The following is a 24,652-nucleotide window of genomic DNA, read 5'->3' on the forward strand; positions in this document are numbered from 1 at the left end:
TGAAAGAAGTATTGAAAAAAAATTACTTTTATTAATATTTGAGGCCTATTAATGTACATTGATCTTATTAAATGGTATAAATCCTAAATTTCCCAATATGAACAGAGCAGAGTTTTTTTTTTGTTTTCCTGTAAATTCAAATTCACAGATCCCAACCATTTGTCCCAAGTTAACAAACTGGTTTGCGAGTAGTTGGACCTTGACTCTTGCTGGCGACACTTCAGACACAGCCTGCACATTGTGAATGATTGAAAAATGCATGAAATATTATGAAACATAACTATCAATTTTCAATTAATTGGAGTACATCGTATGCAGGTAAGATTTCACACCTGGCAATAGAACTTTACTCTTAGAATTACAATCGAAGTAAGATAGGATGTAGATTAAATTAATCAAATGTTCCATTACGTGAAACGTATACAACATCACTTAGCAAACGTGCACGGGACCGACCATGCGATATCCTGTCGTACCACACTGCCGTCTTACACTCCAAGTTTTCTAAGAAATGTATTTTCATCAAATAGCTACGTTCAATTTTTCGCCATAACCGTCACTGTAATTAAAATTATAAGTTTAATTTTGCTGATTTCTTGGAATTTTCTTATCGTCGGTATAATGAAAAGTAGTGTAAGTTTGCAAGTAATCAAACTTCAAAAAATGTGCAAAATTTAAATATTCACAAATCAAGTTTGGAGGCTACCGAAATTTCATAAATACGTTTATTAGGACTAAAAGATACGTTAATTTGATTAATATACACTCAAGAGTCAAGCGAAACCCCGTTACAATCAGTCGATATGCTGCAGGATATTATAATCAGCTAGTCAATCTTCAAATTTTGACAATTGAAGAAGTGTTTAATAATTTTATTTATATTCGAACAATAAGAGTTGGGGGCAAAAACATGTAATATCATCATTCATTGAACTGACAATGAGTTACACTTGAGTAGTACAACCGTTAGTAACGCAGTCAATTGGATACACACCTCCAGCAATGAGGTTTCACATAAAACTTGAACTCAGATTGAAGAAAAATTTCAGGGAAGCACTTGGCAACTGTGTTAGTGCCTAATCAAAGCAATTATCTTCGTAGATTTTAATACGTGTTTGGTTCTTAAATATTTTACTAATGCTGTTTCTAAGTGGATTATTGGGAATTGATTAAAAAAAAAACATTCATATGTCTATTCAAACATAAATGTCGCTTCGTCTTGTAGATTTAGAATTTACAACTTATTCTCGTAAATCGTAATAATGCCCTCCTCTTGAGTTACATACCTTATGAAATTTTGCTACTTAAAACTTGTTCATCAATTATTATTGTTTCTCGTATCTATTTTACATGTTAAATGAATGCTAATAGTTAGTCAAATTTGGGATCACTTCCAAAGTTATCTCACCATTGCAATATTGTCATTACGAATGTTGGGTTTTTTTCTCAATTATTTGAAAACACGATGGTATGCTTTTGTGACAGTGACATTCCAAGAGGTTGCTGCCAATTAGTAGCTGCTTTTTATGATACATAAGAATACACAGTAATCACTAACTGAATAGCTGTTCGGTGGCACGTTCTAAGTCCCAATTGTAGGAGGATAAGGCTACTCGTGCATTATGTTCTTCGATCCCCATATCAGTCAATCTTCTTATCTTGTCATCGAGATCTGACATCTTAGCTGGTCCTAAAAATATCAGGCATTTCTTGGTATTTTTTGATATTACAATCATTAGTTCGCTGAGGTCTTTACTCGTAAAAAAAACTTTAATAAATTTCGTAGTAGATAAATCTTGTACCACCAGCATACACAGACGTCCAATGTTTTGCAGTCTGACGAAACATTTCAGGCTGCTCCTTATACTGCTTAGCAACCACAGCGTCTTGTGGATCATCAGGCTCAGCAGCTGACAATAAGGCTTGTAACGATAACAAAACTGTTCTTAAGGTCATCGCAGCAGCCCTGACAAAGGATGACAATTATCGTTTAAAACACAATGCAACTAAAATCTGTTATGCAATTATTCTGTCGTAAGGTGATAGAACCAACGACATTGCAGAGTGCAAAATTATCACCCGATCAATTATATTAGTAACCATTATTGGACTGCAACTTACCATTGGTCTTTTAATATGTCCAAACATATGGCGCCTGTAACCGAGGATATATTTGGATGCCATATTTTTGTGATAAAACGAACCTGAAATAAAAAAGTGTAAAATTCAATGACTTCAGATCTTATACTACATCTTTGTTCATGATGGTTTTGGTACCTACTTTGGGTGGATTGAATGGATACGTTTCAGGTACTTTTATCTCTAACACGAAATTGCCACCTTCATATGGAGTGTCGGGTGGTCCTGCTATTTCACCCTTTAATTCTGTGAAGCTATCATTTACTAGTTCTACCTTAATCGCACATTTTGCCACCTGAAATGTTAGAGAAAAGAGATAAACATGATTAGTCAATTATTGTTTGTTGAAAATGCCAATAAAGTAGAAGAGGAAATCATTTGACAAGTTGACCATATTCAATATCAACTTCAACTATTGAAAATATATTTCAACTGAAACACAACACTATCTTATCAGCATATTTAATGAATATTATAATTGTAGAAAAGGGAAAGGCAACCAAGCTATGCACCGAGGTTGTTATGTTTTATCAACACAAATATTATCGCGATTCATACGAACAGTACTGCTCAACAGATACATCGTATTGCTGAGAAATAGTAATCTACTTTTAATAAGATTGCCGACCCCCTGTAGCCTTTAATCTGTAATACTTTTATAGAAAAAATGACCAAGCCAAGTTTATCAACGCGACCCGTAATGATGTGTAGAAAATAACAAAGTTTCGAAATGTCGACTAGCGCAAGAAGCGGTCTGAAGTAAGAAAATGTGACGAGATTCAAAGCAGTTTGTTAACAAAGCGTGGAAATCGTGATAGCCTGCCTACAAAGGGGTCTTGGAAAAACAAAACTTGACTGCAACCCAAAAATCTATGGCAAGCCCAGAAAATGTCGAATTATTGTCAACGGAAGAAGAAGAAAATGGTAAGTAAGCTACATTTATTGATATCTTTTCAAACAGGAATTTTGGATGGTTAATTAGTGACTCTAAAACAGTATTCAAATATCCGGAGAAATGATGAAACCTAAAAGATGAACCTGACAGAGAACGTAGATATTGAAGAAATAAAGATTCTATGGAAATGAGTATGAACTGAATAGGATATTTCATGTACTAAGAACTTGAGATTCTCACGAATTTTGTGAAAAGGATAAGTTTTCAATGAAAATGTTTTTTTTCTAATAACAACAGACACTTTTCAGACGAGGTAAATAATTGCGCAAGCAACTGTCAGAGGAAAGTTTGAAAATTATAACGAGCGAGGAAAGCGAGATGTGCCCTCAACTCAAAATTGTCTACGACTTGGTACGTGGAGAATCTGTTTAGCCGTTTGTTACAGGTTAGCGTTGCATAATATGTGAAATTCTCTCGCGATCACGCGTTTGGCTAAATACTGGTAAATGTACTGGGTCGTTGAGAAGTTGCACTTATTCACTCACCTCTTCGCTTTTTATAACCTCTTTGAACTCCCGTTTGATTCGTTGCGCCGCAATGTTCGCCATGTCTCCCTATCACTCCCAGCTACTCAATACACTGACATAATTTACCGCCGAATGTACGGATGCCAGTATTTACCTCGATTTAAACAGCTCTTTTAATTCATGTACTGTTGTCGCAACCTGTATTTTTTTTACCCAAATAACCGCTGGCGGTTACATACAATTTGTCATTCGATCACAGCTAGCGCCACATTGATAGGAAAAGACGAAAAGTAGAAAAGTGACTGTCACTTGCCTGTCTCTTTAAATTCCGACTAGAGTCACGCCGCGATTACTTTGGCGCTAATTTGAAATTTTTTTTTTCCTACCAATCTCGTTCGAGATTTTCAAAAAACTTATTCACTGACTCATGTAAATATGGTTATATATAACTTTTTTATTCAATTCTTCAACAACTACTTATGGAATACGTAAGCAATGACGCAGGTTTTATTCTACGCCTTCACAGATATTGAGTGGTGAATATTAACTGTTTTACTGTCAGATCTTAACGCTGCAATGCACTTATATAAATACTTTACCGAACGATTCTATTAATCTTTTACATTAATTGTAACGTAAGTGCATGAATTAAATCAGCATAAATAATTTTATAATTGAAGAAGAAAGTTGAAAAAATAACAAATTGGACCACGATGTCACGTACAAAAAATGTATAATATATATGTAACATTATACTGTGACAAAATGGAATATAATATGACAGAACACCGATTGATAATAAATTAACTATGACCGGATTAATTAGTAAACTTTAAATTATCTGCTGACTTATGAAACGAATAGTAAATATGTATGCTTCAATGATTCTCAAGTACATAATTACAATTCTGTTCGATTTTATGTCAATATGTTTGCAGCATCATATCTGCCATGTACGGACCGAACTATGAAACGCATTACCTAATTTTTTTTTTAATTATCCCCGTACCCGTTCATGAACAAATTTTATCTCTTCGAGTCATATTTAATGGTTTGAAAACGATAATATCTGTTGCAATTTTCGACATCCTCAAAATTCAAAATCAGTTCACAAAAAAGTTTCTATAGTCAGTCCTTACCGAGCAAGTCAAATGTCACTTATGATTAACTATTATCAGAGCCTACGCATTCGTTAACGGGAAAAGGTAGTCCCGTGATAGCACTATTCTGTATCGAAAGCAGAACACAAGAACCCAACGGGTATTTGTTTTACGCTACAATGATATTCCTGTAATAGAATTACTACTAATTGTAGGAGCACATTTTCTGATGTTATTCTTGCATGAAAGACAGAAGCTTTTGAATATTCTTGTTCGACATTGCAGTGGCTAAAATGTGCTATCCGCGCCATTTTCATGTCAGTGATGCGTAGACTCTGGGTAATAGTCAAAATGAGTGATATTTTATTCGGTTACTAGAGACTACCCGTAGCATCCTCTTAAAACTCGCTGGAAGTTCGTGAGAATATGAAAAAAAAATAAAAAAATAACAGAAAAATTGGCCAATTTGAATGATCGACCAGCTAATCATAGCGCAGAGCAAGAGAGATAGAGTATACCGAGTGGCCGTTACCATTTACCCCATGAGGCATGCGAGCTTTTCGTGGACAGCAAAATGCTGCGGCAGTATTTTACTGCCTAGTTCCAGACCAATGCAAATAATAATAAAAATGGATAATTCGCATTCAGCGTGCATCAGGCAGCACTTTATTACTTTATCGGCATTCCTATCGGTGAAAAAAGCATATTGCCGCCAGTGAAAATCCACCCTAAGATCAAAGATTTGAAATGCAAATAATTCGGTAAGCTGACACGAGGGAGCGCTGGGTCCGCATACTGATAATTTCCGGACGGCTCTGATTGGTCGTTCGGATTTACAGTAATGCCCGTCTCGCAACCAGTCCGTGCGAGGAGTTTGTTACGCGCAAAGTTAGAGAAACCTCGTGGCGGTAGTGTACTACGGAGCAGAATGCCAAATATCAAAGTATTCAGCGGTACGTCGCACCCGGACCTGGCGCAGCGAATAGTCGACAGGCTTGGAATCGACATCGGGAAGGTTGTCACGAAAAAATTCAGCAACCTCGAAACATGGTAACTACATCATTGCAGCCCTTATTTATCCTTTTATCTTATAAAGAGTCAGGACCCGCGCCGCTTCCTCGCGGAGCAATGGCCAATCCAACTCGTCGACAAAATTCTATCCCGCTTCATCGAAGCTCCAAAATATCTAAACAGTCGCCTGAAATCTGGGTAAATCGTTCTCGGAATTAGCGTCGTTTATTCTGGCACCCTTGCTTCGACAGGTACGCGAACCCCTCTTGCGCCAATCACCGTTCACCGGAGATCCTCGCAACGCCACGCCGCGTTGTTTAATTCCCTCATATCTTTTTGTCCTTTGCCTTCCCGTCCGACTCTAGTAATAGAACGAATCTTTTTTACTTCTCTCGGATCTATTGCTCCGCGTACGTAATCATTGATATTTCGCGTCATTTTGTGTACCTATGTACATACATACATACATATTATGTACGTATTAGACGGCTGCGCGCAATTTCTTGTGTAGGTTGACGTTGCCTTTAATACATCATGATTACAACGACCTTGCCGTTTGTTGGTAGTGGGCACTGTTCTGTATTGAAACTCTTTCGATGCTGACAAAGTTTTCCTGTATCATTACTTGAAATCACATCCGATATTTATAACGACCAAATATAACGTCGTATATTTATGCATGCAATTTTTTACTACCTACCTTTATTTTTATACTCAACAGTCTTACCGGTACACGTTTCATTTCTACATCGTTACGTTCTGAAGGATCAAAAATTATCATACGCGATTTGATTAAGGTTCGCCAAATGTTTATCACAAAATATTGAAGACCTTCCAAACATTTGAAAGTACCGCTATTAATCAACTTTTACAGGTGAAAAGAATGCAGATTCATTTACATTGCAATTATTTTTGAAAAATTCCAATTTTTCAAAGCAATTGCTAATAAATAACCAAACAACAAAGCTTTAGTTTCGTTAATAATCGCCTATCCATTCGCAAAATGATAATATCACGGTAGATTCCAACTAGAAACGTTGGTTTGAATTCAAACAAAAGAGTTTCTAACTATTTAAGAAATGCTGAACAAATAAAACATGATGTAATCTTATTTGAACAGAAGCAATTATTTCATGGCTCTATTCTTTTTCTTCGCAAGTTATCATAAAAGTTCCGTTGTTTACTATATCGAGTCTACTTTTCTGAAGAGTCGAAGGCTTGCAACATTTGAAATTAATCAAAAAATCAATGTGTAACTTTACAAAAAGTGGATAATTTTTATGAAAATTGTATTTCCTTCTTTTCCTATGTAATAAAGTAAATTGTCGACGACCGGCAGATTGAAATAAGCTCCCTAAAGTATCAGAAACTGAATTTATGTAACTGATCTCATTTCATTCAATGTAACAACAATTTACCTTTCGACGACACAATAGCAACGTGACTAAACGTGTCTTTTTCTTCTTTGATGTATCCACCTCGTACTAGTATCTTCACCATTATATGTAGTTTAATGAAAAATTGTAACATTTTTCATTCTCAGCGTGGAAATCGGAGAGTCTGTACGTGGCGAAGATGTTTACATTATTCAAAGCGGCAGTGGCGAGGTAAATGACAATCTCATGGAGCTGCTGATTATGATCAATGCATGCAAGATTGCCTCTGCATCTCGAGTAACAGCAGTCATCCCTTGCTTCCCATATGCCAGGCAGGACAAGAAGGATAAGGTAGGAGATGTGAGCATTACTTTTTATTCCCAGTTATTAATTATACTCGTATAGTTTACCATGTGTGTATGAATTTCTTGTTATTTATATATTTATTTCAATTTAGTTTATTTAGTTTTTTTTTTTTACCATTTTTTCTCACAATTGGCGTATTTGCATCAAATTCGTATCAAATTTTTCCAGTATGAATTCTAAGAAATTTGCTGAAAAATTACTGTACATCATTTGGTGCATTTACTGCTTTCCAATTTGTACGTGTATTTTCTTTCTTTATAATTTTATTAGGAGTAAGCAAATTTAGATCACACGTATGTATCAAGTGATGAATTAATTAATATTTCAAATATCAATGGTAAACCTGAGGATTTGTTCAAATTCGTCCACATTTACAGATATTATTTGAAAATATTCCCAATGTAATTTTCAATCTGTAGTCTTCGCATAATTGAACTGTTTGAAATTCAGGGTGTTCAGTGAGCTGAAAAATCTTGGAAATCCAAACAACTTAGAATTTGAAATGTCAAAATTGAAATCATACATATTGCATCATTGCATACGTAAGATTTTGATGTGAACTTTGGCAGACCGCATAACGGTGCTGATTTGATAATATCTCGTTTTGGTTCGATTGGCCAAATTTAAAGTACTGAAAATTTCTTCTCATTGCACACTTGTTTCCTATCATTTTCTTTCGAAAGTCTTCACCATCAAGCGCTAGGTAAAAACGATCTTTGGTGGATTCTCTTCAAACTTTGTTCCATAATCTCGCAGAATTCAAGTGAAAAAGCTGAGCAAAAATCAAACTTAGCCAATGAACGTAGCTGAAAAAAAGGAAATATATTACAGACCCAGAATTATCATAGTTTTAAAATCCTCAGTCGCTGGACACCTTGAAATAATATAAAGAATGTAAAATATATAATGGGGTGATAATTGACCAATGATGCAAACCACTAGATAATCGTTATTGAAATTAAATTTGCATTCGATTATATTTCCCAGCAAAGCAATTCCAGCAGATAAACATTGTCAGCTAATTGCAATCTGTTTACAGTTTGATAACCTTTATCAAATTTCATGCTGTTTGTGGGTTTTTTCTTTTTTTTTTTTTTTTTAATGTATATAATACTATTTTTGTTATTAACTATTACGACAAGATGCGCAAGCTATTCAGTGTTCCTAATCTAAACATTTTATTTAACCCCATTGTATTTTTTCATGTTTATACATGTTGTTGATTAATAAATTAATCAGTATCAGTGTGGCCAAAACTATATTATAGTTTTAAATCACATTTTTGTTGATGAACAACAATAGATTTCATCGATAATAAAATACGTCATTCAAATCGTCAGCGTCAATTTCTGCACAAGTCAATAAAAATTTCCCAACAAAATTATCACAAGTATTTTTGGCTCGAAAGTTAGTTTCAGATTTTGTTTCCTCGAAATTCAACTTACGCATGAATATATCTTCGTATATCAGCACGAGTATTCTTCCATAGTAAATTCGTTTTTAATTTGGAAATTGTCTTCTCTTTTTAGAATTGACTATTTTTATATTCAGTGTCTGTATCAATTCAGTATTACAAACTATCTAGCACATTTGACTGTGTTTCTATACTTATACTTGCGATATTAGTTGCACCATTTATATCTTGATTTTTACAATTCACTGCCTGTCGTATAACAATGTTTGTTTGTATGTGTGTATATATATATATATATATATATATATATATATGCCATTGTTTTTTCCATCTGACACTAATTAGAAAATGGTGTAATATATTTCACTACCAATATGTGTAAATAATATATTATTCAAAGAGTGATAATTATAGAAATTACACCTAACAATTTCACAGTTATTGTTCTTTGCGGTAAAAGCAACTCAATGATACTTGATCAGTTACGATTAGCCAACAAAATGTAAATATATATTTTGTGGTGTAAAATGGATCTGTGTTTAAAATCAATACTTTTACACCCGCATGCTCTAAGTATTTTCAATTAGAAATTTCTAATACCCTGCCAGCTGCTGACTGACGACTAAACATTTACTTTACTTCTATTTTAGTTTGACACCTTTTCTTTGGTGTTAGAGACTGAACCACATATTCCGTAACTAAATACGTCAAATTAATTCAACTAAAATGAATAAAAAGTTTTATCAGACCGATTGGAAAGTTTTCTATTCAGATTGCCCGGGAGTGAAAGTATTGTAGAGATGTGATACAGTTGACCGAATAACAAATTATTCTTATTAACGTCGTGTAACGATGGTGTATATCTATATATTATAAACAAAATTTGAATTGAAATAATAAATTATTCGCCGTTATTCTTCACAGGGATACTTGCTTAAAGATTAGATGAATAATATCGAAATAAAAATAGAAGAAAAAACAATACTCGTAATAAGCAACGTCGGATTTAATTTACCTATGAAACGGAATAAATATATATGTACATATATATATATATTTATATATATATATATATATATATATATAACCATATTTAATGTGGATTATTGTTAAAGCACACGGATAATTAGCATATGAAAAATCGAACGGCAATGCAAAAATAGGAAGAGATAACCATGAAATCTTGGAACGGAATTAACTCTTCTAGACAAGATGTAAATTGTTTTGTGTGGTGTCTTCGCAGGGTGGTGATGGTGGGGACAAGTCAGACTCCACTAAGACTCGCTTCATCATGAAGTCGAACGAGTGGAAGTTCAGGGTAACTTACAGCAGTTTCCTTACTGCTGTTTTAAATTTTTTTGTAGCTTTTGCGAGTGTTTATGGAAGAATGAATTTGTAAGTCATTTTTGGGAATAACAGTTCATGGAAACGACGATGTACACAGGGGGGGGGGGGGGGGGGGAGAATGATTTGTTTGTTTCCTAAACGAATTTTTGCTGCAGCTTTATTTTACTCATATATATTTACAACATTTTGTATAAATTTATGTTTTGGGGAAACAAAGAATTCATCCTGATTCGCAGATCAACATCATGGCGTCTATTATACGTATACGGTACAATTTGGTATATCTTTCACACGGCGGGAAAAGAATTTTCATCATTAACCCTTACAATCATATGTTATTACTATCATAATAATAATTGAATCACGATTCATCATATCTTTAATGCATTGTATTACATGTTACATTTGTATGTATGTATAGTTGTTTTAACACGTTTTGATTAATTTCAAGCTGGGAGATCGACATCTGTGATTATTTTGTTCATTCTGTTACGGCAAGGGTGCCCGAAATTTGGTCAGTTACACTTATAAATGATACGTGTGTAAACTTTGTCGCAGCTTGCATAAAGTTGGTGAACGGAAGCTTGCGGGTGGATGAAATTGGGCAACCTCAATAAAACTGATGCATTTTTTAATATAAATGTTCTTGCAAATCAAGATATTTCACATGTATTAACATTTTTATTAAACCTAAAAATTTTGTTGAACACTATTGTTAAACAATGTATCAGTATAAAAAAAAAAACTTCATTGTTTTACGTTTCAAAGTGTGCGATTAAAATTATTATTTATGTTAATAAGGTAATTAGGAAAAAACCTTTTCTGTATATGTGGAACTATCAGGAATAAGCTAGTAACTGAGACATATTTATTTTCTACAGTGTAGTTACAGTTTAATACTGCGTTGTTTCTGACGATGCGTAATGCTCGATAAGGGAGTTTGTTGTTTTTTGCATAAGTGTACAGAAAAATGAGACGGGGATTTGTGATCAGCAATTTAAAACATCCGTACACATTGCATTTCAGCTGACATGATAACTGCGAAATAAAAGTTTGAAACGTGTGTAAATAATTAAATCGAAGTTATATGAAGAGAAACTTTGAAACTTAATATAGAAAAATGTTTCAATGAATCGAATGGAAATTTATTTGAAATCACAGCGTCACAAACTTAATTATCATTATCGTCGAATAACAACCCGAGGTTATCAATAATTGGCTGACCGTAATGTAGTATTGCAAAACCGTGACGCAGTCGATGTCGCTTCGAAGGGGGTCATTTTATTAATTTAGCTCATGTAAACAAAATCGTGATAATCAAACGTGTAAGTATAAACGGAGTAATGTTTGATTGTGAGAATTTGTCAAACCCCCTCGGTGATATTTGATTATATGCGCAAGCAATATTTAATACGTACGTACTATCGAACAAATTGTGACTATCACGCAAAGCCGACGATGATTGAAAATAAAATTACCAAGGTTATTCTACGTACATGACACTTTCTACGAAATTGACCGGCCTTTGAGGACAGTCGTTTGCTTTTCAATTAATTTTAAAATTAAGAAGCAGGTATAATGTTTCAAAGTTTTTTTTTTATACATCCACATGTACTTGGAATATGAATTTTTAGAACCTTTCGTTTTGATAGGTCAATAAACTTTCAAACGCTTATCTCAAATTGTGTAGAAGTCTTATCGAAACTGTGAAGTATGTTGAATATTCGTCTGTAATCCGACTTTCATACTGTGAATACGTACATTGAGAACATATTTACACAACTCTTGAAATAATTTCATCACGATGAAATATATGCATAGCAATTTCGCGATATATACAATTTTGTCTTTCATTTGTTCTCAATTTTTGTATGACGAAAACTTGAATCAAAGTGAAAAATGGAAACTTTTCATCCTAATTGTTGAAGTAATTTAAAACTTTATTATAATCCAATTCTTAGTTCAAGTTTGAATCACATTAAATTTTCAATTCAACGTCTGACTGGATTTCCTAATTAGTATTTACATATTATGAGATTATAATTATTAAAAAAATTGATAGATCTATCAAAACAATAAGTTTAGAAAAAATTTGTATGCAAAAATGAAAAGAATTAGGGAAGAATCCTAATAATTTGTGGATATTCCAGTTACGTGTGTTAGCTTTGGGAGAAAGGAAAATTAATCAATTAGAAAATGGTCGAACTCTTGGAGCTGGTATATTAGTCGCTAAATGTCCCATATATTACTCAATTGTTTGATTATTATTGAGTTTTCTATATAGAGATAGACGTAAGAAATCAAGTATATAGGCGTGTAATCAAATTCTGAATAAATAGTTGGGTATTTTCAGGATTTTGTGCCCGACCTGACGACAGTGAGTATGAAGACGAACGATATTGTAGAGTGGAGCGTTTTGTATTTATAACTTGATGATTACTTCAATTTTGAATTTAATTGTTTAATTATACCCAAACAGCTATTTTTGTAGGACTAACAAAATCCTTGATTGTTGTTTATACAGCGCAATGACATCATAATGAATGAATGAAATGTTCGGGATGAGCATTTTGACAAACTGAATTGAATGAGAGGGCAAAATATTAATATAATAGCGTGTGTTTATATAATTCTGTTAGTTTTTATCGATTATGGTTATTTTTTCGGGCATTCGTACGTTCATTGTTTTGGGTACTAATCTGTATGTGACGTGTTTTTTTTTTTTTTTTTTTAATGATTTTTATTCTTTTAATTTTCACCCACTTTATTATTCACCATACTAATTTCAGAAATTGTATCCAATCGTAACACTTACATACATCGATAATAATGTGCCGTCGGGATACACGAATGCTATATGTTACCTTGTTTTTACATCGCTAATACAAATTCGCCTAGCTACTGCCATGATCTAGATTAAGTTCCAATAATTATAGTCCGAAGCTTTTGTGACGTTCCAGCTTCATTGAAACTGTATGCTTTAAGTTTTTCCTTGTTATCATTAGTTATAATTATAATTACTATTATTCTTTGTCTTCTTGAACAATGCATTTCATATCTCACATTACATCTCACAACGTGTAAATATTACAGTCTACGTTATTGCATATTGGAAGGATTAATCAAATTTCGGTACATATTATAGCTTTTTTTTTTTAGTAATTTTATTCCAATCAATCCTTTCTCGTCTTTGAATGAATCTTAAAATTCCTAGATTTTCTAATTATTTTAAGATACCCAACAATCAACTTATTGTTTCTAAAAATTAATACTACGTATGTTTGATTTATTATTTATCGCACATAACTCTGCCGCATGAAAGATGACAAGTATATTCAAAGAAATTTACTGAAAGTATTGTAAATTCTTTTTAAAATTATTCTGTCAAGTTTATCGCAGATTCACCAAGGCAAAAAAGATTCGGTTAAACTGCAATTTTCTTTTCGTAATTTTCGAAGCGAAAATGTAGTGGAAATCGTTGGATAAATATTGAAAATCAAGTTCCTGTCAGTTTCCAGCTTAGTAGGAAAAACAGAGGGTTGAAATTTATATAAATTTGTTTGCTGATGAAAAGTTCAAAATTGGGCATTTCTTTAGCAAATTCATTTTAATCGAGGAGCACATTAACATGCAAACAAAGTTCAAAGTTTGAATTCGGAGGTGTTTTGATACATTACATAAAACATTCATACGCATCTCTGTTAATAATAGGTAGGACATTTGTATTTTTGATAAGCCAACGATAAGTTGGCTGATTTGTACCTTTGTAATATTTTCGATAGTTCAAACTCTGAGAAGAGGTCCAGTCTTGGGCTAGATGCAGCAGATTTGTATCGCTACATTGCAAAAATAACACGGTCACGATTTTTTTTCCACCATCTTGCCACTTTTACATAAAAAAAAAAGTTGACCAAATTGAAAAACGGTCAGATTCAAAACTCGCCCTTTTGGCATGGAATGCTTCATTTCTTTTATACAAGCACACAGTTTATTTGAAGTGAGATTATTAGTGTTATTGTCATTATTATTATTATTAACGTAACATCGAAAGATGCAATATCTAAGGACAAATTTTGATTGGAAGGGTTATTGGTAAATTATCATAATTTTATTGTTGTAACGAAATAAAAATTGAGTTATTGTGTCGGATTTTAAATGTTTTGTGAAGTGCATTATATACGTTGGTTTTTGTAGTTATTAATGAATAACTTGCAGGTTGTGCTTTACTCACAGATCCTATTGAGCCTAACTGGGGTGCATTTGCAACATCTTTTTCCTCTATATTCTTTCGTTATTTGTTTTTTTGCATTATATTCTTAATTTTTTTTTCTAAATACGTATTACTTATACACGTGAATACATAATATTTTCTTTCACATCGGCATTTTGCCATTGTATTTATATTTTGTCCCCTCAGAAAAGAGATTTTTCGGTATATAAGAATAACCGACCATTAACTGAAGAAAAATCTAATATAATAGCAGTGATTGATCAAATAAATTGTTCCACTGATCTGAATTTACTTGTAAAAACAAATTCTTCGAAACAGCGCTCAAGAACTGAGGCTGAAATATTGTTTCTTATGTTTCATAAACATTATCTTCTCATCACTCGACTATGATGTGATACGACGATAGTAACATGTCATTAACATGTGAATTATCGTATTCTTCTTTGGTGTCAAAGTTTATTTGATATACTGCTATAATATTTAGAATGTATACACCTAGTAGCAGGTTAATAGAAAACTTTTTGTTTTTTAAAGTTACAGGAAATTCTGAGTTGCAAATGGACTTGACGACGGGCTCCTTCTTTCTACAACTACTTATTCAATAAATTTCGATTACAGAGTCGTGCTCCAATCTCCGCAAAGTTAGTGGCGAACATGCTGTCGGTAGCAGGAGCAGACCACATTATCACCATGGATCTGCATGCTAGTCAGATTCAAGGATTTTTCGACATTCCCGTTGATAATCTGTACGCAGAGCCAGCAGTGCTCAAATGGATCAAAGAGAACATTGTTGAATGGAGGAACAGCATTATTGTATCTCCAGACGCTGGTGGTGCTAAAAGGTATCATATCGTAATTTTAATCACTTTGATTTCATACCATTTCCGTCAGTCTTGTACATTCTAAGGTTTTTTCTTCTTTTTTCTCACAATTAGAGTAACGTCAATTGCGGATCGACTCAACGTCGAGTTCGCTCTTATTCACAAAGAGAGGAAGAAGGCAAACGAAGTGGCGAGTATGGTCCTCGTAGGAGATGTTAAGGACAGAATAGCAATTTTGGTCGATGACATGGCAGATACTTGCGGAACAATATGTCATGCTGCAGAAAAGCTGTTAGAAGCTGGAGCGACCAAAGTATATGCAATTCTAACACACGGAATTTTCAGCGGTCCTGCTATATCCAGGATAAATAACGCATGTTTCGAAGCCGTAGTTGTTACAAACACAATCCCTCAGGATGGTCACATGAAAGACTGTCCAAAAATTCAGGTAATTTGAGTATGGGGATGATGGAGTGGAGTTCGAATCATTTTCATTATCATTTTGGCAAATTGAACTATTTGCTGTTGCTAAAATGTTGCCTCAAAATGTTGATATTGTTTTCAGTGCATCGACGTTTCCATGATGTTTGCGGAGGCTGTAAGGAGAACCCACAACGGCGAATCTGTTTCGTATTTGTTCTCCAATGTACCATACTAAGCATGTAAATCTTTAGAATATCGAACCCAGGCAAAATATGCCATTGCATGTTAGTTGATTATTGTTATCACATGCTAAGCAGGTCTGCTGTCTCCCTGGTAATGATAATTGTAGAAACTGGAAGATTTACTGTGCGATGGAATCTCTAGACTTGGACTTGTTCATGTGTGTCAGACAAATTTATTGATAATTTCGATAACCTTTTTTCCATATTTTTACCAATGTCTATGCCAATGCCCAGTGTATGCAGACAATGATCATGTATAAGTTATGCAGATTCTGTCGAGTCTAATTGCTATTGTCATGAAATTCCTATTTGCTTATGACAGTCGTAGATCGTACACCTTAGCGATAATGAACTATTCCCCGTTTTATTATAATCAAGTTTGCCATAACATAAATTTTTTAATTAAAATTGCTCCCAATTACATGGATAGATTCCAATCAAACTACTGCTGATATATTGAATTGTTAGCATAACAATATTTAGCAACCATGTTGACGATGTTATTACCGGAAAATTTAATTTTTTAATCATGAAATATTTTCAGTTTCGTAAGTTACTTATACGTCAAATATCTCAATAATTGATATTGTATGACATTCGCGATGTTGAAAAATCTTCGTATATAAGGGGATAAAATTTGATTGAAATTTTTTTTCGTATTTACCATGAAAAGTAAAATTGTACATTGTAATATTGATTGAAAATGCTTTACAACCTATCAGTATTTGCGGTAAAAGAATTATATATATATATTCTATTGAAGAATCATATATTGTTGATCAAAAAAAAAAAAAAGAAAGAAAAAAGGAATTACGCGATATGGAATTGTCTACCATATTAAAATCTATGTATAAATTATTTTGTATGGTAGATACATATTTGATGTACATATTTTACGGTTTAATAAGGCGATCTACTTTTTATTCTATCTTGTTAAAAACATATACTGAACTTGAGTGGTAAAAGGAAAAAATAGTAAAAAAGTATACTCCTTGAATCTATGCAATCTTAATATTGCAACGTTCACTCATTATTGTCCAGTCAAATTGTGCACGACTTGCCATTCAATAATTATTTAGAGACTAAAATTTTAAAAACACTCGAAAAATGGAATTTTTTTGTTGAAGGTATTCATAATATGGTAAAAAAATGGGAAGCAAACTTGGCGACATAAAGAAAATAAATGAAAGGTACAACTGAGACACATATTGATCATCTTTCATACTATTTTATTAGATATTTTCTGTCTAGTACAAACATTTGTAAAGATGTTGGGATTGTGATTACTAACATCATTTATCCGAATTAACACACCCTTTTATTATTTACATTACATTTTTTTTTTTCTTTTTTTTTTCCCCCTACAATATTTTGGTGTAAACAAAAATTACACATTATTCCACGTGTTATTTGAAATATATAATTTCAGTACATTCCAGTCTGTAATTGTGTTTCTCCCATTTACCAGCATACTTTAATAATTGTAATACTATCCACCCTTTTTTCATCATACTTTTCCTATATCAGTCCTACATTCTGAAATAAAAATAGGTGACAGTATTAATAATAATACTTAGTATCCGAAGAGGTAGACTAAAACGATACGAAGCCAAAATAGGTATGATTATTTCAAATTTTATTCAGTATTAGCATTGAAATATTTTTACTGAATCTGTGACAACAAATTGACTGGTTAAGTTAAAATTGTTAAAAACAGACTTAATATTAATTCTTTCTTTGGCATGTGTAGCATTTCATTTTATTCACTGTTATTCATATTTTATGTCGAATGAGACATTGAACATGTGTAATGTTCAGCATTTCTGCATTATTCTATACAACCAAGGTCAGGGGTGGGTAACTCACTGTAGCGATGGCTACTAAGCTAAGGATAATCGAGTCCAAAAAACTAATCAAAAAATCCCATGTGACATAAAAAAATGTTTCAGCAACCATCCATAGTAAAATGACTTTCGCATCTGATTTTTTTATCGTTTTTTTTTCGGAAAAGGCTTGAAAACAGTAAGAAGGGAAAATTGGCCCACTCCGGCTCCAAGCTTAAAAATTTTGATATATGACGCAGGATTTATATTTATATATAGGTATATATATATACACACAACAACAAATAACAACAAATTTTAGTAACAAAGTAGAAATATACAAAAGACAAGAAAGGAATCGCGATAAACTCGGTTGAGTATAAAAGATACAAAAACTTACCAATTACTATTTTATCAAACTAATGTTACGCACACGTTTGAGTAAATTTCATTTAATCTGAGTAAGTGATGATAGTATCAGCTGAATTTTGAGTAAATGCCCGCAATAGTGTACAGATAAACTAGTAACGAATAAAATGAAACTATTCTATAGTATTCGGTCTCGGATTTTGCAATTCTTAGATTATATGTTCCAGTGAAATTCGCCGATTTATTACGTTATATGTAAATGAGCTTGATAATGAGAGTGAAATGCAGCTAGCGAGATAATATTTCGTAGAAGTAATGGATTCGTTTTTTTTCTTTCTTGATTGGTCTTCAACAGTGAACCATAGGAGATTCTTGTCATTTTTTGCGTGTCTTCCGAAATATACACTTTAAATTTCTAGGATTTAGGCATCATTTAGTAGATTTTGAGATCCTATTTCATTTACTTTTCCCATCATTTTGTTCAGCGTGAAATACGGTCGAATATTTTGAAATGATTTTTGCGTCGATTTCAGATGAGTTTGAAATTCTCTAGTTTTATTTCAAACGAAATACTTTCATCTTGGAAATCATTTCTGTATTAAGGAATCGAGGAATACTTTATAATTACGAAAATTTAGGCTGTGAAATTCACTTGTGCACGTATTTGCGAAAAGAAGAAAAAAGATCGCCTGTGGTTTACTCTAGCTGGGGGGGAGGGTATACATACATGTGTGTTAAATTAGGTGCATGGTGAACATTTTGATCCGATAACCAACGAACCGTTGATCCTATCGATCTGAATTTTTTTCTACACTCAGCTCGCGTGCACGGTTCTTGTGCCGATTGCGGAAGCTCGAAATATTTGGTCATTGGATGAGAAAATTCAAGAATTTTTTTTTTCGTATTTCTTACAAACTGTTAATCTGAAAGTTTACAGATGCAAAACTAAATATTTGTTGATGATTGTAATCTACGCCCGAATTACATTAGCTTTAAGGAGGCTCGTAAACCTGGATTCAGTTTGGACTGAAATTGATCCAAATATCAACCTATGCAGTATTTACAGAGCTCCGCACGTCCTATACTAGTAGTTACGTTACCTACAAAGGCTTTCATCGTTAGAATTCATACATCACATTGTATAAAACAGAGGCTCAAAATAGCATATCTATGTATTATTTTTCTTAGTTGCTATAATATCTGACAGAAAGTCTAATTTTCAACTACTCAACGTGCATTTGCCCCTCCTTAAATAGTTACATTGGCAAATTTTGAGCTCTCACAGGCAATACGATTATATGTATCCTTCTTTTGGATATTGGAATTTGCAAAACTTAGGCTTTAGATTCTCCTGGGGGTAAAGTTATATCAAATACTATGGGAATATTATTCGGCAGATAGTTTAAATCGCATGTTGAAGCATTGACGAATATTATTTTTCCATCCGAAGAAATGCCGTAGCCTGAAAATGGCATAAAATTTACATATTATTATATATTTAGAGTAGGCATGCATACAGTTAGTTCTGCAGAGATTCCATCTCCATTGCTAAACCTAACAGCAAACAAATGTATTCAGGTATCCTGGAAACACAATCATTCAATCTACTCTGTGTGATAAACCAAAACGAAAATATACCTTCGTGCACATGGCCAAACACATGATATTTAGGCTGTACTCGAGTTTGTACAGTGGTCAATAGCTCCACACAACCAGCTCGAACTCCACTGCAACACAAATCTCCATGACCAACAGGAGGCGTATGAGTTACAAGAATGTCCGTATCTGTTGGGATTAATTGCCATTTTGACAAGCATGGCTCTCCGCGAGGAACGTTGAAAGCCCATTTACAAAACTCAGGCTGCCTGTTCATGTAAGAATAAAGTATGGGAATGAATATCCTAACGTTAATGTAATAATGCATGTATAAAACAAATCTGCATTCAAAGCCCAGAAAATACATCAGAAAAAATTTACATTTCTCTGGGAGATTAAGCGATTTTCGGAGAAATGCTTCAAGTTTTTCGCAAACATAAAAAGTGACAAAAATTTACATAGAAAAATGTTCCCGGGACTTACCAGTATTTCTTTCTTTTTTTTTTAATGTCATAAGATGCATTCCTAGATAGAAATTTCTATTTTTCATCAAGTATTTGGATCGCGTCGTAACAGCCAGAAGAACTGGTAAATTTCTCATAACTCGAATGTAACATTATTTTTTCTTCAGTACAAATCAATTTGTATCGTCTACTAAGATTATTTATCTTATCATCGATTGATCGATCGTCAGAGTAATGCTTAGAGTGTGTTAGAGCTGCAGAGTTTATTCATCATTATGCAAGTCTTACCAAGGAGTACCGTATATTTTAATTCCATTGATCACGATTTCAGAATCCTCCAAGTAAATGCAATTCGTTAAATGTTCCCTGATGTTCATGGTCTTTATTGCATTTGCGAGAACATCTTTGGACATTCCTAATGTTGGGATATTATCAAGCACACTGATTCCTGTATGTTTATGCCGATCGCTTGAAGCATGTGCCGAAAATGGATGAGTAAACGTCGGATCAAAGCTGAGTTCATGATTCCCAGCTATCACTAGCTTATGCTTGTGTGGAAGGCTCCCTGAAAAAACATTGAAAAACTTGGGATAAAATTGTTATTTGTTTGAAATAGATGACTGACAAGGCATGGAGAAACATGCTCACCGATCCAATTGTTGAATTCTATCACCTCCTCTAGACTTCCACACTTTGTAAAGTCTCCGGCATGAATGAAAATATCACCCTCAGGGATGTCAAACTTAATGAAGGGAGTCAAAGAGTGAGTGTCACTCATGCAAACAACACGGAGCTAAAATTGTTTTTAGTTTCATTGTATTTATCAAGGTTAGGTAGGGTTAGGAATTACGATCCATTGCTACTTCTGCTTTTGATCAATTTAAAAAAAATCTTACCTTATTACTTGGGGCCGGGGTTGTCGGCAGTTTAGCGATTATCTTGATGACTTTTTGCTGTTGTGACAGCTCGCGCCACGCTGCTGTTGGGTCGGCTGTCAGAGGGTGAATACCTACTTTCATTTTTATTTATTGCGACCACACTGAATACCTGTTCAGACGAACGTACAGCTTTGAGACTCTCCGAGGACTTAGATATTAATTAACTACGTGTATTGCACATCTAGTTTACAAGCGATTTTAAATCCCTGAAATTCACTGTCAGGTAGTACATTTTGCTCCAATAGAGTAGCGACCACGCTGTTGTGCACGCGTCACTCCTGCCGGTGATTTTATGGCTCATTGCCATGCAGCGCCTAGCAACAGGCAACCTGTATTAGAAATACGAAGGTCGCGTGTACTTATACATACATTTTCACTGATAATGAGCGACAAATGACACTTATTTAATGGAACAAGGAGTCAGTGATCATCGGTGTATTAAATGAACTAAAGAGTTTAAGCTAATTGGGAAAATTGAAAATACTTCGTAATTGTTGTAATTCACATACTGACAAATCAATAGAGGGTTTTGTTTTTCTGTTCACCCGGATAACACGCTGCTGAAGTAACGTAACCGACCCAGCTCTTTGTACAGTAATAACAATTTGGATGCATTAATCATGTATAAATGCATCAAGACGTGGATATCGATTTTGTTCAGCTACATTATGTGAGTAAAAACTAGAATACGGTTAGAGCAATTGGTCCATTGACTTCGTTTATTATATTACGGACTTCAAATTTACGCCTAATCATGTGACCAACAGCAACCCATCGTACTCGAGTTTCTATGGGGTTTTCTCGCATGCGAGAACACTTCCCAATTTAGTATCACAGCTATTACTTTTTTTGACCGATCCCCACTCGTCAAATGAAAATCGCGTACTGAGACCGTTTCTACAAAACAAAAGACAAATTAAATATATTAAGTTGCCGAAAGAATCGGCAAAAAATATTTGCATCCATTTAACGTCTTCGCGGAGTTTTTTTGTGTTAACGATTTTTTCGCAAGACTGACGGATCTGAAATACTATATCATAGTTCAAGCAAAATCGGCGATGGTGAAGGTTGGTAGCAGGTCGAGTGCCATGGAAGCCCCATGTTGCGACGAAATATTATCTACGGTTGGTATGGTAGAACGTCGCACTTACGATGGTTGACCACGCCGGTAAGAGAAGTTCTTCGTAACCAACTACTATCGCGTGCTCCGCGTGCTAAAGGTAGGTAACAACACACCGTCGTCATTGGAGGACAGAAAAGTTGGGACATTCTACACAAAATAGATGTACGCAGAAATTGTGCGACGACAAATGAGTGTAAATCAAAATACATCTTCAGTCAAAGTCCGAAGTCAGCGGTCAATGCAGGACAAAAGGATGGCCGGGAGCGACTCAGCTTCGACCACGCTGTTTCAACAACAAATATCAGCAGCCCAAAACGCTACAGTTTAGCGTACACATGTCCTCCTGGTTCACGTGCGAATCGTGTATCTATACTAGACTAGGAACTACGAAGTACGAGATGAACGGGGTCTCATCGAGTTTGTATCAGGCTATGCCTGCCCGTGCCTGCCTCTACACAAAGCGAAGGAGATGCGTGGGGGCAATGGTATCCCGGTCGAGTCCGCTGCTAGCGCGGTGGGAGAGAAAGAAGGAAACTAGAGAGTAGCTTTCAGTGCGATTCCTGCGGCCGTCGGGGTCCCGCGTGTGTGCAATCGTTCCATTCGAAGTTGGGGTGAATTAACCGCGGCATGTAATTCTGCATTGTATCTACCAGCGCTTTATCCCCGTTCTACGGAGATGTGAATAAGCAAGTTCTAGCTCTAAGCAAACATACCCAAGGATTATTTTCCTCGTTCTTCCACCTGTTAGTCGTGTAGTGCAGGCGCGACTTATATACACCGTTGTATTGTGAGTGATTGCATTTTCTCGTTTCGCCTTAAGGCAACTAGTGCACCGACCGAATATAATCCCGATTCCAAGAGCCGTTTTGCGCTGAGGTACGGGGACTGTAGTATTCATGATTATTGGTGCCTGTGCATTCTCTATTCGACAAGTGGCACTAACACGAATATCCTCCTCTTATCCGGGTAATAATAATACTTATATGTGTGTGGTGCCGCCACAGCAGTGCTCGGTGAACATAACAGGATATACCGCCGGTCATTCGGCCAAGAAACGACCGAATAATTAATGTAAGTCAAGTTGTCCAGCGTTTTTTTTTAAACCTTTATCTGTCTATTTCCTATCATTTTTTGAATTGTACTTGAATACGAATTATGTTAAACCGTAGACTAACATTTTCACTGTGAATATCGTACGTGAACATTCGAATCTACAAAAGCTGATGGACTTGTTACAAATTAAATTAGACGTTGATCGATGCTTATCCGAGCGTGTGATCAGTTCGAATTTATCCTTGCTGCTTGAAACTTATCCTAGGAAAAATAGCGACCAAATAATACATTTTGACGATCATCATCATTGCGTACATTTCTTATGACTTGATATGCAAAGGCAGATACTTGATATTAGTCCTAGTTTATTGTCCTGTCCTTTTTTCAATACCAATCCGATTTTGCACCTGTTATAGACACGTAAAGCCTGCAAGCACAAAGAGTCTGCGACTAAGAGTGTTATTGCTCCATTGTTTTGTGATGACACTTTTCTGCGTTACGCGATTATACTACTTGAATACCGCTGCTTACGGCTTTTGCAAACACCATTCGAAGTCGGTTGTGTAACTTCGAATTATCGAATTTTCATCAGGATGAAGTTTGTAACGTTAATGTAATGACGCATTTTGGGAAAAAGTCGGTATTTTGCAACTTTGTGATTACTTGAAATTTCGTAAACTGTTAATACAGAATCATCGTAGTCAGATTTTGTAAATTCAGCTTCTTCAAGTGTTCTAAAGGTGCAAAATAGTAATTTTTGTTTCAACGTTGCGATACATTAACGTTATTAATTTCAGCCTCGTGAATTTTCCTACACCTGTGGCTTTTATCAGGCAATTACACTCGAGTTTGGCCAATCGATTACTGTCAGTACTAGAAATTGGCAAAAACATTATGGAAACTCGACGAATTGGACCTGAAGTAAGCACAATATCAGTAGTAATTCAGTTGTCCAGTGATTTTTTATGTCCCAAAGTCCTCGAATATGTCTATATGAGCGTTGTCGAGAAGTTAAACAAACGACTCGAATTTGCTGACGGAGAAAAGATCTTATTGTTAGTCAACTGATTCATTGTGGCATTTTAACTAACAAGTTCTGTTTAAGATCAAAGGAATATAGAGGAGAAAAAAAACTACGCAATTACAGACGTGACGGGATATAAATGAAAAAGTCACACTATGGAGATTAGTTGTATCTGTATAATTCGATCTTGTTTTTATTTTCATTCATTCGTTTGTATACGGTCGAATCTCATGAGAATGAAGTTAGTAACGTTACCTTAACGATGCATGTTAAGGAAAAATTGCTTCTTTGAACCTTTAGGAATGTCTAAAATTTAGTAAATCATGATAATAATATGTACTAATATTTTGCAAAGCCAACACCTTAGAAG

The 24,652-nt window shown here is 34.4% G+C and overlaps 4 protein-coding genes across 10 annotated transcripts in view; 2 read left to right on the plus strand and 2 right to left on the minus strand.

Moving 5' to 3' along the window:
• Positions 1 to 11: 11 nt before the first annotated feature.
• LOC107218583 (ubiquitin-conjugating enzyme E2-22 kDa) lies at positions 12 to 3,853 on the minus strand. Of its 3 annotated transcripts, none has more exons than XM_046732340.1 (6): positions 3,580 to 3,853; positions 2,282 to 2,434; positions 2,122 to 2,204; positions 1,803 to 1,966; positions 1,559 to 1,690; positions 12 to 231 (listed from the first exon to the last, which is right to left on the minus strand). In XM_046732340.1, exons 1-6 carry the CDS (start codon positions 3,640 to 3,642, stop codon positions 221 to 223), a joined length of 606 nt encoding a protein of 201 aa, XP_046588296.1. In that variant the 5' UTR covers positions 3,643 to 3,853; the 3' UTR covers positions 12 to 220. The 3 variants fall into 3 exon arrangements, with proteins under 3 accessions (XP_046588296.1, XP_046588295.1, XP_015511986.1); XM_046732339.1 differs by having other exon boundaries at positions 12 to 559; XM_015656500.2 differs by having other exon boundaries at positions 12 to 1,690; positions 3,580 to 3,852.
• A 1,634-nt stretch (positions 3,854 to 5,487) lies between these two features.
• LOC107218581 (ribose-phosphate pyrophosphokinase 1) lies at positions 5,488 to 16,898 on the plus strand. Of its 5 annotated transcripts, none has more exons than XM_015656496.2 (6): positions 5,488 to 5,711; positions 7,216 to 7,408; positions 10,072 to 10,146; positions 15,025 to 15,248; positions 15,342 to 15,675; positions 15,793 to 16,898. In XM_015656496.2, exons 1-6 carry the CDS (start codon positions 5,503 to 5,505, stop codon positions 15,883 to 15,885), a joined length of 1,128 nt encoding a protein of 375 aa, XP_015511982.2. In that variant the 5' UTR covers positions 5,488 to 5,502; the 3' UTR covers positions 15,886 to 16,898. The 5 variants fall into 5 exon arrangements, with proteins under 5 accessions (XP_015511982.2, XP_015511983.2, XP_046588292.1 ...); XM_015656497.2 differs by having other exon boundaries at positions 5,501 to 5,711; positions 7,216 to 7,399; XM_046732336.1 differs by lacking the exon at positions 10,072 to 10,146 and adding an exon at positions 12,529 to 12,552 and having other exon boundaries at positions 5,501 to 5,711; positions 7,216 to 7,399.
• Positions 16,899 to 17,020: 122 nt separating this feature from the next.
• LOC107218580 (metallophosphoesterase domain-containing protein 1) lies at positions 17,021 to 21,374 on the minus strand. The gene is made up of 5 exons (XM_015656495.2): positions 21,041 to 21,374; positions 20,793 to 20,937; positions 20,433 to 20,709; positions 19,723 to 19,949; positions 17,021 to 19,546 (listed from the first exon to the last, which is right to left on the minus strand). Exons 1-5 carry the CDS (start codon positions 21,161 to 21,163, stop codon positions 19,419 to 19,421), a joined length of 900 nt encoding a protein of 299 aa, XP_015511981.1. The 5' UTR covers positions 21,164 to 21,374; the 3' UTR covers positions 17,021 to 19,418.
• Positions 21,375 to 22,745: 1,371 nt separating this feature from the next.
• LOC107218586 overlaps positions 22,746 to 24,652 on the plus strand; it is a 30,943-nt gene continuing 29,036 nt past the window's right edge. Inside the window, exon 1 of the mRNA XM_015656505.2 lies at positions 22,746 to 23,276. The gene's annotated coding sequence lies outside the window, so the exon portion shown is untranslated. The remainder of the gene's footprint in view (positions 23,277 to 24,652) is intronic.

This window comes from Neodiprion lecontei, chromosome 2 (assembly GCF_021901455.1).
Source record: "Neodiprion lecontei isolate iyNeoLeco1 chromosome 2, iyNeoLeco1.1, whole genome shotgun sequence".
NCBI classification, from domain to species: domain Eukaryota; kingdom Metazoa; phylum Arthropoda; class Insecta; order Hymenoptera; family Diprionidae; genus Neodiprion; species Neodiprion lecontei.

Excerpts from the sequence above, each read along its gene's own strand:
- LOC107218583 (XM_046732339.1), bottom strand. The coding sequence starts at position 3,642 with ATGGCGAACATTGCGGCGCAACGAATCAAACGGGAGTTCAAAGAGGTT. Across the intron at positions 2,435-3,579 it reads AGGTTATAAAAAGCGAAGAG|GTGGCAAAATGTGCGATTAA; the intron begins GTGAGTGAATAA and ends CTAACATTTCAG. Across the intron at positions 2,205-2,281 it reads ATCCATTCAATCCACCCAAA|GTTCGTTTTATCACAAAAAT; the intron begins GTAGGTACCAAA and ends TTTTTATTTCAG.
- LOC107218581 (XM_015656496.2), top strand. The coding sequence starts at position 5,503 with ATGCCCGTCTCGCAACCAGTCCGTGCGAGGAGTTTGTTACGCGCAAAG. Across the intron at positions 15,249-15,341 it reads GACGCTGGTGGTGCTAAAAG|AGTAACGTCAATTGCGGATC; the intron begins GTATCATATCGT and ends TCTCACAATTAG. Across the intron at positions 15,676-15,792 it reads AAGACTGTCCAAAAATTCAG|TGCATCGACGTTTCCATGAT; the intron begins GTAATTTGAGTA and ends TATTGTTTTCAG.
- LOC107218580 (XM_015656495.2), bottom strand. The coding sequence starts at position 21,163 with ATGAAAGTAGGTATTCACCCTCTGACAGCCGACCCAACAGCAGCGTGG. Across the intron at positions 20,938-21,040 it reads CCCCGGCCCCAAGTAATAAG|CTCCGTGTTGTTTGCATGAG; the intron begins GTAAGATTTTTT and ends AAACAATTTTAG. Across the intron at positions 20,710-20,792 it reads AGAATTCAACAATTGGATCG|GGAGCCTTCCACACAAGCAT; the intron begins GTGAGCATGTTT and ends ATGTTTTTTCAG.